A 17,503-nucleotide genomic window follows, 5' to 3' on the forward strand; every position below is an offset into this window, starting at 1 on the left:
AAAGGTAACTATGAATACAGTTGAGAGAGGAAGGTGGGGAGCATGTGAGACACCACAAGAAAGGAGGAAAGATAAAGACTGGGAGTGTGTAACTTGGTGAAATCTAGAGTATCCAACAATTGTGATAAAATGTACAAGTATGTTGTTTTACGAGGGAGAACAAGCAAATATCAACCTTGCAAGGTGTTAAAAATGGGGAGGCATTGGGGGAGGGATGCAATCAGCATAAACTGGAGACTGTAAGTAATAGAATCATTGTATTATGCTTCCTTTAATGTAACAAAGGTGATATACCAAGGTGAATGCAGATAAGAGGGGGGGATAGGGGAGGCATGTTAGACACTTGACATTGGTGGTATTGTCTGATTCTTTATTCTACTTTGATTTAAGGTTATTTTTCCTTTTGCTGCTTCCTAGCTGTCTTTTTTTTCCTCTTTCTTTTGCCTCTCTACCTTCTTTGACTCTCCCTCCTGCCTTGTGGAAGAAATGTAGATGCTCTAATATAGATAATGGTGAAGGTGGTGAACACATAAATGTATGACCATGCAGAAAACCATCGATTATTTACTTGGGATGGAATGTATGGTGAGTGAACAAAACCATATTAAAAAAAAAAAAATGGTTTGATGACAAAACCTCGAGGGCAATATACTGAGTGAAATAAGCCAGACACATTAGGACAATTATTGCAGGGTCTCACTGATAGGAACTAATTATAATATGTAAACTCATAGACATGAAATATAAGGTACCAAGATACAGGACGAGGCTTAAGAATGGGGAGTGGTTGCTTAATATGAGCAGAATGTTCAATTAGGATGAACTTAAATGTTTAGAAATGAACAGGGGTGTTGGTAGCAAGATGTGAGAATAACTAACAGCACCAAATGGTGTGTGAATGAGGAGGAAAGTGGAAGCTCAAAGTCATATATGTCACCAGAAGGAAAGTTGGAGGTCAAAAGATGGGAATGTATAAAACTGAATCCTATGGTGGGCAATGTCCATGATCAACTGTACAAATACTAGAAATCGCTTCCATGAACCAGAACAAATGTATGATAATACAATTAGAAGTTAATAATAGAGGGTCATATAGGGAAGAACTATATACCTATTACAAACTATATACTACAGTTAGTAGTATTTCAACATTTTTTCGAAAACAGTAACAAATGTACTATATCAATACTATGAGTCAACAATTGAGGGGGGTTGGTTAGGGATAGGGGAGGATTAGAGTTTCCTTTTCTTTTTTTCTTTTTTCATCTTTCACTTTATTTCTTGTCTGGAGTAATGAAAAGTTTCTAAAAATTGAACAAAAATTAAGTGCGATGGATGCACAGCTGTCTGAGGGTACCCAGGGGCAAGTGATTGTACACTTTGGATGTTTGGATAATTGTATGGTATCTGAACAATCTCAATAAAAATGGAAAAAAAAAATGAGGATAAAGTTTGGAATAGTGGGAAAAAAAAAAAAAGATGAAGCAAGCAAACAAACAAAAACCCTTGATTTCAGACTTCTAGCCTCTAGAACAGTGAAAGAAAAAATAGTGATTGTTTCATTCCCAAAGCAAACAAAGAGAAAAGAAGTGGGAGAGGCAAGAAATGGGAAGAAGCCCACCAATCTTGTCTGTTAGACATTTAGCTGGGAACTCAGCTTTTGTCTCCATAGTTTAGAAGCCCTCCCACCCAAAAAAAAAATTTCTTTTCCTCCAAAATTGCCAGATTTGTATCTATAGTGGAATTCTGGGGAGAATTTCCATCCTTCACTGTGTCTTCCAAGTAGCCATTTGTCTAACGTCTGGATCAGGCACACCCTTTACTTATGGTAAGATGATGGTCTGTCTTCCTCAACTGGCCTGAACTCCATATTCCTGTTTTCCCATCTCTGACTCTTTTGTTTATTTTTTACTGAAACTTTTCCTATCTTGTCCTCTTGTATCCCAATGCCTTTCTGCTAAATTGTCTACTTTACAAAATCATAGCTTTACCTTTCTTCAAACTTATTTTCTAAGGGATTTTAGAAATTCCCTTTTTGTGGATCTCCATATATATCCTCCCTTGTCAGGGTTGTCTCACCTCCCCTGAGTGCTCTCACCTGTTCTAGGCCCAGGACTCTCAAAATTGCAATATCTAATTTACCAATTACTGCACTCCCTATTTCCCAATTCTCGCACTTATCTCAGACTCAAGATCCTCAGGCTTGCTCTATGTTCCCTTCTCTGGTGGCTGGCACCTGACTATATTGTTCAGTGAAACACAATAGATTGAAGACACATCAATGCAGCCAAAAGAATTTCCATGGAAAACGATAGGGTTGACATGGTTATTTGACAACTTGCCTGCCTTATCACATCTGTGACATGGAGATAGCACAGAAATAGTCCTGGAACAAGAGACATATAATATATGATCCTTAACATTTTGTTGGTCTCAACTGAATTGAATTTAAAAATGTTAATTACTTCACAAATGCTGGAATTGATGAGTTATTTAAAAGGTGAAGAGAATAAGGTTCAGAGATTCATTTATTCCCTGAGCATGGAAAAGTACTCTACCTGACCAAAACTGGGGGAATTTGGATACTCAGAAACAGCATACATACCACTGGTTTGGGAAGCCAAAAGCCAAAAGGGAGTAGTGAAAATAAGTGGGTTTGGAATAATAACATCAACAAACACAATTTTATCTTTAATAATTCTTAGCTTTGACCCCTACCATTTTTTATTTCAGCACTTACATTAGTTTGATCAATTTAAAGGTTAAAGGAACTAGTAATGGCTGAAAATTAACTTCCTATGACACATGTAGGGGGCCCTAGTTAAGAACCAAAAATTGACAATCCATCTCTCCTGACTGTTATGCTCCAGCTGCTGCAGCCTGGCTTTATTATACTCCTAGCACATGGACAACTCATGCTAACTTTGTAGTCAGAATGCATGAAATCTCCACTCCCATTGCCTAACAGTAGTCACTGATGCCAAAGGGTTTTTGCCGCATAGCTGCTCAGAGTAGGTGAACACGTAGATCATACTGCACAGAAAATGTGGAAGTCTGCATTGACTTGGGGGGCTTATTCTCTAGCACAGAGAAAGTCTATCAGAAGTCTCAGGGTGAAAATATGCATCCCAGATAGCCAGAAATAGAGATCATCTGATGAAAGGGAAGGAAGTGTTCAGGAGAGAGATGGGAGGAAACTTCAGTAAATCACAGAGGACTTTACCAAGTTTGGGGTTCTTAGAGCTCAGAAGAATTCCTGCTGCTCTGGTCTTTTCCAAGGGCCAGGAGCCTCTATGTTCATGAAGATAAATCATTTTATATTCCAGTTACAAGGACTTCAGATGATTTTTTCTCTCTCTTGAAAAATTATAGTAAAGGCGTCACCATGGATTACTCCGAAGTTTCAGCACTTGCATCCTTGAAACTCTGACTTGGTCCTGTCTTTCTCTTCCAATGGCCACTAGGCCTCTAATATTCAAGAAAGAAAGAAAGAAAAGAAAGAAAGAAAGAAAGAAAGAAAGAAAGAAAGAAAGAAAGAGAGAGAGAGAGACAGAGAGAGAGAGGGAAAGAGAGAGAAAGAGAGGGAGAGAGAGAAAGAGAAAGAAAGAAAGAAAGAAAGAAAGAAAGAAGGAAGGAAGGAGAGAGGGAGGGAGGGAGGAAAACAAAAAGACATATGGAGGATCATCTATGAAATAATAATAGCTATAAGCTCAAACACAGGGACATCACTTTATTTAATTCATACTATTTTTCTAAATGCGGTCCCAGAATAATCTGTTAAGTGAGTGATTCACACATATACCTCTTCAGAAGGTCAGGTATATGATTAGTCAGTCAGTAATTGGATGGCTTAGCCTGTCAACCCTGGAGACAGAGGAACCAATTTGTTCTCTGGAGTCACGGCAAGAAGTCCAAGTTTAGGGTCATTAAGATAACAAGCAGAAATTTGTAATGATGTAAAGGGGATTCCATTGACAATAATCTTTTGAAATTTCTATGTTGAAGCTATGAAACTGGATTGAAGCCATTGGATTTTGGTGAGCCTTGAAGAAGACTTGTGAGTGGCAACATCCTTGTGTCTATAAACCTAATTTATGAAAGCACATGAAGGCTTTGCATTGGTAATTAATGGTCCTACAGGTTATTTCCTCTGCCAAAGGGTTGGATTTAATAAACATCTCTATTAAGAATAATTTAGCGGCCAGTGAGTCAATGACTGGATGAGATTTTAGAGAAACTTTTGAATGTAGGTGATGAAAGTCGTGAAAAAAGAAAGCCACACAACTTAGTGATAAATAGTGACAAATGCCATAGTTTAATCTTGAAGATGTAGAACTGAAAAATATCCACTGGATTTTGGAAGTGGGGTCCAATTTTTGTTAATAAAGAATGGCGGAGTCATTAGATTGAAGAAGATTTAGATGTGGACTAAAGCTGAGGAACAGGTATGTTTTCAAAATTTTGGAAGAGAATGTGAGTATAACAACACAATGTTAATAGCCAATATTTATTAATTACTTGCCAAATGCCAGGTATTGATCCACCTGCTTTCCTTGTGTTAACTTATTCCACACAACAATTCTTAGAGTTAGAATCTCTTATGATCCCCATTTTACAGATGAGTACCAGAGGCAGTGATGTAAGATCACACCATTATGAAGTGATGGAGTCAGAATTCAAATTCAGTTCATGAGATATAGGAATCTTATATTCTAGATCCTAAATGACTGTGATGGAGATTCTATAATTTGGGTTTACCATTTGCTTCAAGGTTGAAATGAATCCCTGTCTTCACTTGGTCACAATCAGAGGGTTCCTGTTGAGGATCAAGACAAGCTGGTCATGGAATCCCACAAAGTGGGTTTCTACTTGCCTTGCTGATGGCTTGTTTGCATTTTAGGATGGAATAGTGACAATATATTAAATCTCTAACTCAAAGGTTTTCCAAAGAAGCTTTAGAGAGCCTGGAGTTTTCTCAGGCTTATTACCATGATCAAATATAGGTCATTGTCAGGTCTATATTTAGAGTATATATTGAAAAACTGAAGCAAATATCTGGACAAAATCAGACAGTAAATTCTAAAAGCTAAGAAATTTTCAGTTAAAATGAATGGATTAAATTCAATATGTTATTTTACTACTGAAAAAAATGAAACAGACAAATTATTTATTTAAACAGATTCTAAAATCTTAAGACAAGAAAAGTAGACTTTTCCATCTGATCATTCATCCTAAAGCAGAATCTGAATAGATTTTTGCCCACTACGCTGTGCTGAAAGTAAGTCACAAGACCAAACTGAAAGGTAACTTGAAGTTGGATCTGCTAGGGTTTGGATTATGGAAACCTGACTAAATACTAAGGAGAACAGTAAGGAAAGCCAGGAAGAGCAGGGACTGAGTTATAGGCTGGATCCAAAACCAAACCCCTTTCTCTTTAATGGCATTATTTAAATAAGTATTTATGAAATATTCAATTCTTAATATGTGGTTCACCAAAGTTTCCCATTTTGAGGATACTTGCCTTATTTTTGCTAAGATCTCATCTGAATGCATTTTTACACTAAGGTGTGTGAAGCAATTCATCATGTGGTCAAACTTTGTTTCTATTTCCTACCATAATAATGAAAATATGTAATGAATATTGCTAGCATATTAAGTTCTATTTTGTTTTCCTTTTCACTACCGTAATTTTTAACAACAATATTGGTTTCTGTACAGTACTAAGCAATACTCACCTTGGCCTAATCTCTAAAATTTTTCAAGTTAAAATTTTGAAGAAAGTAATAGTCCACCTCTCAATGAAAATTATTGCTAACATTGTGTTCCATTTTCTTTCACTGTTTTCCTATTGGAAGAGTCTGTAATACACTTCCTTATACAGAATCTAAGTTTTCTGCAATATTAACCAGCATTTTAAAGATCATGAATAAATATATACACACGGCAAACATAATTTTTAAGTTTTATTATATTTCATTAACCACATAGGCCATCCCATTTTTAATAACTCATCCAGTATTATATGTTTTTCTATAGACCTATGTTATTCATCATGCAAGTGCTCAAAATATTTAAAGTCAGAAGTTCCGTTGTCCTTCTTTCCCTCCTGCCTTCCTTTGTCCCTTTCTTCTTTCCAACCTCTTTTCTTTTTTCTCCCCCTTTAGGACCTCATGTCACAGAATTAAATCAACCATAATTTCATTTATCATTGGTCTATAAATATGTATCTTTTATTTATTTTACCTTTTTTTAATGTTTGGTTGTTTTAAATAATATTGTAAACTCTCCATGACCCCACTGCTTGGCCTAAAAAGTAAAATACTGCTAATAAGATCCATCTATCTTGGGCTTCTCCCCCATCCCAACAATATTGTTGGCAAATATTTCACTTATTTTTTTAGCACTACAAATGAACCCTAATTATATATTAGTAATAGTTATATTTTATCTAAATTTAACCATTTTATACATTAACCATTTCTTCTTGCAGCACAAACATTCTTCGGGGATTATTTTCCTCCTTCCTCAATACATTCTTTAAACATTCTTTGCATATCATGTAACTAGATTGTTAAAATTTTCCATTTTTGTTTATTTGTGAATATCTTTATTTTTCTCATTCATGAAAGATATTCTTGATGTATACATAATTTTACATGGGTGGTTTTTTTCTTTAAAATTTGAAGTATGATTTCTTAGTGTTCTGCCTTCCGTTGTGGCTGTGCTGATATTCTGCTGTTATTCCAACAATCATTTAGGGACCATCTCTCCTCTCTCTTGTTGCTTTAAAAATCTTAGCTTAGACTGTGATGGGAAAGCAACTTCTGAAGTTCTTGGGTTATTCATTCACTTCTCACCTTGATTATAAAAAATAAACATTTGAATTTCACTATTACAAATAATATATTTCAACATTTTAACCTTTTCTGTAATTTGTAAATCTTCTAGACCAAAATTATGTCAAAGGGTATGAAAACTAATAAGACTTGTTAGCCAAAATTTTCCAACAAGAGTACTAGCAAATTACACTGTAGTAGAAATCTATGAAAATGCTTTGTACCCCTCACCCCATACTCATTAAATTTGATTTTACTTGTGTTTAAAAATCACAATATTATACAATGAAAAAAATACATCTTTGCAGATTTAATTCTCATTCATTTACGTGTGAGACTGAATATTTTCTGTATTTCTTACTGTGCCAGTTTGAATATATTATGTCTCCCAAAATGCCATTATCTCTGATGCAATCTTGTGTGGGCAGACCTATCAGTGTTGATTAGATTGTAATTCTTTCACTGAGTGTTTCCATGGAGATGTGACCCACTCAACTGTAGGTGATAACAGTGATTAGATAATTTCCATGGAGGCATGGCCCTGTCCATTCAGCATGGGCCTTGATTAGTTCACTAGAGCCCTATAAAAACTCAGACAGAAGGGGCAAGCTTGTTACAGCCAAGAGGGACACTTTGAAGAATGCACAGGAGCTGAGAGAGGAGCTACAACTTACAGAGACATTTTGGAAACAGCCTTTGAAAGCAGACTTTTGTGCTGGAGAAGCTAAGAGAGGACAAATGCCCCAAGAGCAACTAAGAGTGACATTTTGAAGAGAATCTGCAGCCTAGAGAGGAACGTCCTGGGAAAAGCCATTTTGAAACCAGAACTCCGGAGCAGATGCCAGCCACGTGCCTTCCCGGCTAACAGAGGTTTTCTGGACACCATTGGCCATCCTCCGTTAAGGTACCTGATTGTTGATGCATTACTTTGGACACTTTATGGCCTTAAGACTGTAATTGTGTAACCAAATAAATCCCCTTTATAAAAGCTGATCCATTTCTAGTGTTTTGCATCCTGGCAGCATTAGCAAACTGGAACACTTACTAATCATAAATTGTACTTATTATGATGTCCTACTTGCATTATTTATATATGTCATTTGACTCATTCTACATCCATTTAGCAAATAAGGATTTAATGGTTTTCTTATTAATTTGATAAATTTCTTTATATAATAAAGACATTAACCATTACATCTATATTGGTTGTGAACATTTTAATGTGTAATATGTCAATTTTCTTTTAATTTTTGTGTATTTACTTTCTTTGAAATTATTACTTTATTGTGTAAGTGGTGATTTACAATATATTTTAAAAACTAACTTCACACTCTTTTTTGGTTGATACCATTACTTCTGCCTTGGCAGCCAGATCTCCTGAATGCATAGATAAGAGAAGGCTCTGTAGCCATCACTGCTTTAATTTCTCATGTTGTCTTTATTCCTTGATCAGCAATATCCATCTCTCAGGTACTTTTCCATAATGTCTCCTCATGTTGTAATGGTGACAGTGTCTTGTCACCATTGTGTAATTGAATGGAAGGTGACTTGCTTCATGCTCTAAACTAGGAATCTTACTTGGAGCTCAATTCTCTTGTGCCTTTACTGTCACCTTTACTTCTTAACTTTCAAATACTAAGCAAGTGATAAATGTTTATCAGGAGATTCTGGATGTTTCTGGGTTGAGACATTGCTCCAACCTCCCGCAGTAACTCTCTTTCACCCATGTTGATAGAAATTCATTGACAAATTACCTCTTACTATATTCATGTAGCAGTAATGATTCTTTGTCCATCCTTCAAGAAATGTCATATTCATTTATTTCTCTTCTCAAAGCCTCTCATCCCATGAGTGAAGAAAATTTACTTTCACTCCAACTGTAGGCCCCTACACTCATCCATGGGATCATGCATGAATTCTGTACTTTTGAGGTTCTAGAAAATCAGGGAAGTCCTGGATGCTTTTTCCTGTTTTCCCTCATCATTGCTGCTGCTCCTTCTGCTGCCTAATGCTGCCTGGGTCTCTATCCTAGAAAAGACACTCTGCTCAAAGAAGACACATGGATGACTTTCAAAATGGACCACCCCACTGATGACAGACTTGCTCTCAGAGACCCCTGATCCCCCCTCCAGAAATAAGTGCATTATGCACACACTCTGCTGGCATCACAAGGAAACTTCCATTATGAGTCAGGATGCACACGATGTGCGCTAGGGTCAGGCCTCCACCTCCTGTGCTGTCTTCAAACACTACGTTCATCTCCTTAGCCTCAAAAATCTCCCCATAGGCCCAGGCGCTTCCACCTCCAGCTCTTGCTGAGTAGACTCCATTTTCCCCATTCTTGAGTGATTCAACTTGATCACATTTGACCTTTAAAAAAGACCCTCTGCTCTAGTTTGCTAATGCTGTGGAATGCAAAACACCAGAGATGGATTGGCTTTTATAAAAAGGGGGTTTATTTGGCTACACAGTTACAGTCTTAAGGCCATAAAGTGTCCAAGGTAACACATCAGTAATCGGGTACCTTCACTGGAGGATGGCCAATGGCATCCAGAAAACCTCTGTTAGCTGGGAAGGCACGTGGCTGGCGTCTGCTCCAAAGTTCTGGTTTCAAAATGGCTTTCTCCCAGGACGTTCCTCTCTAGCAAGCTTGCTCCTCTTCAAAACGTCACTCACAGCTGCACTAAGTTCCCTCTCTCTGAGTCAGCTCATTTATATGGCTCCACTGATCAAGGCCCACCCCAAATGGGCGGGGCCATGCCTCCATGGGAACATCTCATCAAAATCATCACCCACAGCTGGGTGGGGCACATTCCAAGCAAATCTAACCAGCACCAAAACATCTGCCCCACAAGACCACAAAGATAATGGCATTTGGGGGACGCAATACATTCAAACCGGCACACCCTCCTTCCCACTCAGACCTGAAGCCCTTAGGTTTGTTGGGGTGAGTATGGGGGATATGAATATAAGGAGACCTAAGATCCTTAGAAACAGGTGGTTGCTCTTTTTCCTTGGATCCAGTGGAGCAAGGAAATGAAAGGTTTTTAATTCACAAATCTTGTTATTTATGTATTTTGTCATTTTGCTGCTGTTAGCATTACAAGAAAGAAATAAGGAAACTATTATTAGCTGAACTCTTAAATGTGCCAGTAATGACAATAGGCAATTTATACTATTTACACCTACATGACAGTTATGCCTCCAGAATTTTGATGAACAATTCAATGGTCTTAAAACTTGTCAGTTATTTAATAGTATTTAACATTATTATTTCTTCAATTATAAAAACAATGCTCTTTTATATTTGAAAATATGAAGAATTCTTAAAAGGATAAAAAGCCAAGATCACTTACAATTTCAGTATGTTGTCTGTCACTTTTTCTTTGGTAACTCAAGGAAGGAAAATTAAAATATTCTCTCCCCTGGATAAATAGAGAAATATTTATAGATATCTGTGTATGCATGAGTTGATACATTTCCTTGCTCTGTCAGCTGAGAGAACCTGGAAGAAATAATACCCCAGGAGCAATGAGCACACCCAGCACCAAGATCTAGTTTCTAATACCATTTTCCAGTAAAAGGAACCCAGGCTCCTTGGACAAATGAGTGATTATAAGGTTGGAGCAGGGAACATATGAGATTAGGCTGAAGCATCTTGTACTGCCAAAAATAAGGAAGTGCTTGAGAAATCCACCAAGGGGCAGAGGAATCAAATTAAAGGGCTCTCACTGCCCAAAGTTGGGACAATTTGACAATGACATAAATAAAGCAGTATTATATTATAACCCAAAGTATAAAATAATTACCAATTGTTCATAGTAACAAAATAAATGGTTGAGTATTAAACAAACGGGAGAGTAGGCAAATCTCTGTGCAGAAGAATTCCAAATACTTGATATAGATACCTTCATGGAGGTAAAATACCTTCTCTGAGGAAACACCGATGGCATCCAGTGTTCCTCTGTCACATGGGAAGCACATACCTTCTCTCCTGGGTATATCTTCTGTTTTCAGTGGCCTTCTCAGAATGTCTCTCATCTTCTGACTCAGCTCCTGTGGGTCCTTGCTTGCTTCTCTCAGGGGCAAGCTCTGGATTACATATCTTAGCTTCTCTGAGTTCTCTCCAAAAATGTCTCTACCTTTTATCCTCTCATAGAGGACTCCAGCAATGTGACTGAGACTCACCTTTAATGGGCTGGTAACATCTCCATGGAAAATCCTAATCAAAAGGTCCCACCCACAATACATCTGTCCCCACAAAAGTGGATTAAAAGAACATAGACATTTCTGGGTTACATAATGGATCCACACCAGCACACCAAGATATTTTCTGCCTATGACCCAAGGGCAGAGATTCTTTTTTTCTACTCCTTTCCCTGGAGTGTCTCTCTGCCTATATCCCCGGGTGAAAGAGTTTGCTTCCACTCCTCTGATGGCACAAAGCATTTTCTTTGTTAAAGAGAAGGGTCGACGCTATCACTTAACAGTAACTGACACCTTGGGAATACCTCTGTTACAGAAGGATGCACTCTTTCCTCCTGTCCTATTCCAGTCTTTCTTTGCAGCAAGTGGTAGAGGACAATGGGAAAGTACTTACAGGTGACTGCAAAATTTATTACTGGGGTAGGCATGGCAAGTGGCTACCTTAACATCATTTCTGTATGAGAAACATGATGCAAAGGGAGCAAAACTTTCTTGATAGCCAAATGAAGACTCTACTAGCAAACAAACTGTCTACCTTTAAAATCTTAGTATATCCTCTTGTACATGGCATCCATCATTTAAACATTAAGCAAAGATGGCAATATCTGGGATGAATATACAATTGATTTTGGTCAAAATATGCTGACATAGTAAACTGAATCAGATACAAAACTTTTCCATGTTCTTTCAACCTCGTGTTGTGTTTTAAAGTATGGGATTTAGATTTGCTTGTGTTTGAATTCCAGCTCTAGCACATGCTAATGATGTGACTGAGGCCAAGTTTAATAAAATTCGTTAAGCCTTGGTTTCCCGAAGTGTAAAATGAGAATAATAAAGGCAACCTGATATAATGGTTTTCAGGAATAAATAAGACACTAGGCATTCTAAAAATATTAATTATGCTGATGATTTCTTTATATTTAACTGAAGGGCTTTTCAAAAGTTTGAATAATGGAACAAATCTCAAATTAAAAAGTGAACAATATAAACAAAGGGACACTCAAAAGAGTAAAGATAGAAACCCATTTCAGTTACATTCTGATATGATATATCTGTTGAATATACCAATTGCATTTAAAACTTTATGTGTAGGGAAACAAAAAAACAAACTAACAAACTAAGGGAGTAAGTACGTGAACCCAAAGTTAATGATTTTTCCTTGTTGTTTGAAATTATTGTTTGTTATTTTTCATGTGTACTCAGAATATATTGATAAATTAAAAATCTATGTAAATTTTTCTAAAGAAATTCCTATTAGCATTACAAATATCAGTCTGTATGACTAAGTACATTGAAAAATAAGGTGAACTAGTTTTATAAATGTTTTGATGTACTCATTGTGTTCTTTTATCTACAGGCAACATGGAAAATCTCACTATCAAGTAATGCACATTGCCTTCATGGCAATATGATTATTATAGGTGCATGTTAAAATAAAAGCCACTCTCAGGGTAACAGAAAAAAAAGGCAAAGTTATATTATAAATGAGTGTTAAGAAACTTTTCTCTTACTGAATTGTTCTTTGGTCATATGATAAGCTACTGAATATTCACGGACGTGGTGCAAAGGGAATTCTCCAGAGGGTGATTTGAAGGTATTGGGTGCCTCAGTGTGAAATGTCGCATTGAGAAGTGGGAAGTGCAAAGAAAGTGGAGAAGGTCTCCAATCTGGTCTCTTCTAACTTATTTGGGATCCACCTTGTGTCCTCATATTTTGGGAAGCAACACAGTTTTCTTCCATCTTCAAGTCCCGATACTGTACCTTATTGCATATTTCTGGAGAGACCTTCCATCCTCCAACGAAGACCCAAGCAGTCCTCGGTTTAGAGACCAATTCGGTCACAGATTGTTAAGACAAACAATGTTCTGCATTGCTTGGCTGGTCTGGATTCTAATTCCTGTCCTTCCCCCCTCTGATCCTGTTGCTCTTCACTAAAACCTGCTCTTTTCCTCCTAAAACTGTCTTTTCTTATTTTATACTAATATCACACCAAAGAGCAAGCAATCTTTATGTTAAATTATCTACTTTATGAAATTATATTTTAGATATTTCCTTATATTTTACTTTCTAAGAGACTTTAGAAATTTTTTGTTGATCCCCCTGATGGATCCTTCTCTTTCTTGGCTGTCCTATCTCCTCAAGATGCTCCCATCTATGCTAGGCCTACATCTCTCAAAGCCCAACTCTCTGTTACTACTATTGCACCTCCCTCCACAGCAAACTTCTCAATTTCCTCAGATACAAGGGAAAAAGACTTGCTCTATGTCCCCTTTTCTGATGGTGTCTGAGTACTTGGTAATTTCATTCCATGTGGCTCACCATTCTGCACAGGAAATTCAAACAAAACTGTAAGAAGACCCATTAATGCAGTCAAATGACTACCCAAGAAAACTGGATGAATTCACATGGCTCTTTGATGTTTTTCCCTGACCCTAAGACTGAATAAAATTGAACCATCCTTTTCTAATTCACCTGAATAGATTTTTGAATTGTCTAAACCCCTCTCTGAATCCCATATCTGGAGCAATCAGGAAATTCTCTTATTGTCAACTCAGTCGGCAACTAGTTGTAACAAACTAATTACACATCATATTCTGTGGAGATATTTTCTTAAGGTCATAGTGGAGATATTTTCTTAAGGTCCTTTTCAGAGCTGCTTGCACCTCCTTGTTTCTCAGGCTATAGATGAGGGGATTCACTAAGGGAGTAATAACATTGTACTGTACAGAGAAGATCAACTCCATTGGTGAACCTGAGGTTGGCATGAGATAGCGCAGGAAAGCTGAGCCATACAGCAGAAGGACTGTAGTGAGGTGGGAGGAGCAGGTGGAGAAGGTCTTGCTTCTACCTAAGGAGGAGCTGATGCTCACGATGGTGGAGACAATTTGGGCATAAGAGTAGAAGATCAGGAAACTGGTTCCAAGCACATACAAGAGGCTGGAGCTGAGCAAGACAGTAAAACTGGTGGAGACATCAGAGCAGGACAGAGAGAAGAGAGAGGGCAGCTCACAGCTGAAGTGTGGGATGGAATCATCTCCACAGAAGTTGAAGTTCATCGTTGGAAGGATGTTGAGGAGTGCATCCAAAAAGCCCAGGCCCCAGGAACCCCACACCAACCCCTTACAGAGCTGGTTGCTCATCATCTGTCTGTAGTGCAGGGGGTGGCAGACGGCAACGTAACGGTCATAGGCCATCACTGCGAGCAGGCAGACTTCGGTGGCTCCACTCTCAATCAGAAAGAAGGCTTGAACCAGACAGCCCTTCACAGAGATGGTTTTCTTCTGAGACAACAGATTCTCCAGCAGCTTTGGGACTGTGACAGAAGAAAAGCAAAGGTCCAGGAAAGCAAGGTGACTCAGGAAGAAGTACACGGAGGTGTGGAGGTGAGAATCTGCCCTGATCACCACCAGCATCATCAGGTTCCCTGTCATGGTTAGGAGGTAAATTTCCAAAAACAGCCCAAAGAAGAAAGCTTGGATGTGTGGGGCAGCAGACAGACCAAGGAGGATGAACTCATTGATGGTGCTATGGTTCTCCAAGGCCATTTAGAAAAATGTTTGTCTAGAAATAAAAATAAGAACAAACCTGAAATCTCTTTAACAGATCAATTATCAGATGATGAGTGTATCTCAGCTAGTTTATATGTCATATCTGCCTTGATTGGTTCTTTTTCATCTTTCTTTCTTGGGTGACCAACTACTTTAATCCTTAACCCTAGGTCAACCCTGCAAATATTTTAACTAATAGCTGATCTTCTTTCTCAGAGACTGTTTAAAGAAATTCACAAATTTCCCAAGATCTGGAGCATTATAAATTTAGATTTTCTTTACCATATACAGTGCTTTGCAATATTCCCTTACCTTTGTAGATACTAGTGGAATTCCTAGAGTGTATGTTCCAAAAGTTCTTTTCTCTTACTCAGTCTTTTATTCCCATTCAATTCCTTTTGAAGGTGTATACTGCTAAAGATATTTTTACTTTCATTTAGCTTGTACCATGATGCTTTTGCCTGCATTGCCAATTTCCACTCTGGGAAAAAATTGAAAGGCATAACCACAAGCATGTGTCCACACATATGTCTATAATTCCTCATGTTTCTATATTAGATGATTGGATAGAAGAAATAATGGAGGAGCATGCTAAACCAATTTTGCAGAAGAAAAAATTGAGCATCAGAGGTAATGTCTAAATTGCCAATTTGAGAAGTAGGATATGTCTCCACTATATAGAACACACGAGAGAATTTTTTATTAAACAGTTTCTTCCAGTCAAGGCTTGGCAGTAAATGTGCTCCATCCACCTACACATATGATCTTGTAAGAATGTCCACACATTATGTTCTGGAGAGCCTCAATGCTGAGGCCAGACTTTTGTACTTTCCCCTGAGCATCAGTGAAAATTCCTTTTTCTCTACCTTTATTAAAGTTTCTGCTCTGTTTGGAATGCCTTATATTTCTATCCAAATATTTTTAATATTTTGACACTCACTTTATTTTTAACATTTTTCACATATCCTCCTAGAAAATTACCTCCTCTGAAATCACCATATATGTTATAATAGAACAACTATTATTTACCGAATGCCTGATAAGTGCTAGGCACTCCTAAAAGTACTTTTGTTTTTAATCTTCAGAAAAATTTTGGTGGAAATCATTCTATAAAGATGTTTAAATGGGGAAACAAATGTATTTGGATATCTTCCCACATGTTTAAACACCATAATTCTTACTCTAATCTCTTTGATAAAGACCAAACAGTAAGGGGAAGTGTAAGGGAAAGAGAAAAAATGCTATGTGTGTGTGTGTGTGTGTGTGTGTGTGTGTGTGTGCGCGCGCACGCGCGCGTAGGAACTGTGGAGGTTCTGGTAGTGGACTTGTGCTAACTCAGGTCATCCAACTGAAGCAACATCTCACACCCACAAGGCAATTTGGACTATACTGGAAAAATTATTCAGTCCTATCATGTTCAATATACAATTATCCATTGATTCTTCTGTCATCTCTTCATTTATTCAATCATCTATCCAGGGTCCATTTTTACATTCAGTCATTCATTCTGTAAATCACCCCTTCCATTTGTAATCCTTCTTTCCATTTGTTTATTCTTCCACCATCTATCTACCAATATATTTTTATTCAGAAAACAGTTTTTCACAAATTACCTGCTAAATGTGAGAATATGCTAGGCATTCTGAGGAAGATGACCTTGTATTTAATGCTGTTCAACTCTTAAGTCAATACTATTTATTTTTAATTTTTAGATTTTATTTCCTACCTGCCCATCATTCAGATTATTCAGTAATTAATCCTCTTGTTTGCTTTTTCCTCATATCTAGCTTGAACTCTGATCTATGGTTATACACTTAGATTGTAGCTTTTTATAAAACCCTGGTCTGGTGTTGTAGCAGTGTTCTGACAAGATTCTTTGACCTCATAATCTGCCCTGTTCTGTTCTCTATCTTTGTCCTCATATCACAGATTCTGATGTGAGTGTTGTTCAATTCAAAGGACCCACAATAACAAGTTAATTCTGCAGTGCCATCTGCCTTCCGACGTCTTGTCATTTCTGATTGTTCCTCAGTATTAATACTGACTATTTATATGACTTCCCAGACTATGTGACCTACTTAGATTCAGTTATGTCCTCTTATATTAAGTTCACATCTTAGTTCTGCCTGGTAGCCTAAAATGAAATAAGGATAGTTCAAATAAATTCCAATTCAGAAACGGGGAGAGTAATCAGATGCAAAAAAAAAAAAAAAAATCAAATCAAATCAATTCTAAAGAGTGTCTCACCTTTGCATTTGTTAAATCATGTTGGAACTAAACAGTTTCTCAACTATCTAGAGCACCAAAATTAAATAACTGATTAATTAATTAATTACAGCTACTCTTCAAAAATATGAACAATTCTGCATTTGGAAATTTCTCTTGAATTAGGCAGATAACTGTTTAATTCTTCCATATTTTTTCTTTGTCCACCTTGTGTTCACTTACACATTCAGAGAAATCACAGTACCTGATTTTCACATTGAAGTTTGAGTGAAGGAACCAACATCCAGAGTGGTTGGAGAAGAGAGATCAAGGCAGAAATTAGCCTAGGGTGATTCCATAACTGGAAGCTGGGCTTACCAATTTTCAAAGGATGGTAATACAGGAGACTTCTCAAAATGCTTCCAACAGACAGCAGTGTCCACCAGTATGCATATCAGTATAATGTTGAAATTTTAAGAGTAATCCAGTTCAATCCTTCATGATTTATTCCACTGGAATGAGAATGTGTTTAAACATAGGGAAACACTTCAAAGCAGTAATAAAACACTTTTAGATCAATTGGATGATGAGGATGAGGATGATGATGGTAATGGTGATGGGGATGGTGCTAATAATGAAGAAGATAATGCTAGATACTGTGCAAGCACTTGACATATATTAAAATAGGTATTTCTCACAAATATCCAA

General features: G+C 37.3%; 1 protein-coding gene across 1 annotated transcript; it reads right to left on the minus strand.

Moving 5' to 3' along the window:
- Nucleotides 1-13,618: 13,618 nt before the first annotated feature.
- On the minus strand, nucleotides 13,619-14,587 carry LOC119542811 (olfactory receptor 8S1-like). Its single transcript, XM_037847454.1, has one exon. It carries the CDS (start codon nucleotides 14,585-14,587, stop codon nucleotides 13,619-13,621), a length of 969 nt encoding a protein of 322 aa, XP_037703382.1.
- Between the last annotated feature and the right edge of the window lie 2,916 nt (nucleotides 14,588-17,503).

Source organism: Choloepus didactylus, chromosome 8 (assembly GCF_015220235.1).
Source record: "Choloepus didactylus isolate mChoDid1 chromosome 8, mChoDid1.pri, whole genome shotgun sequence".
NCBI lineage: Eukaryota > Metazoa > Chordata > Mammalia > Pilosa > Megalonychidae > Choloepus > Choloepus didactylus.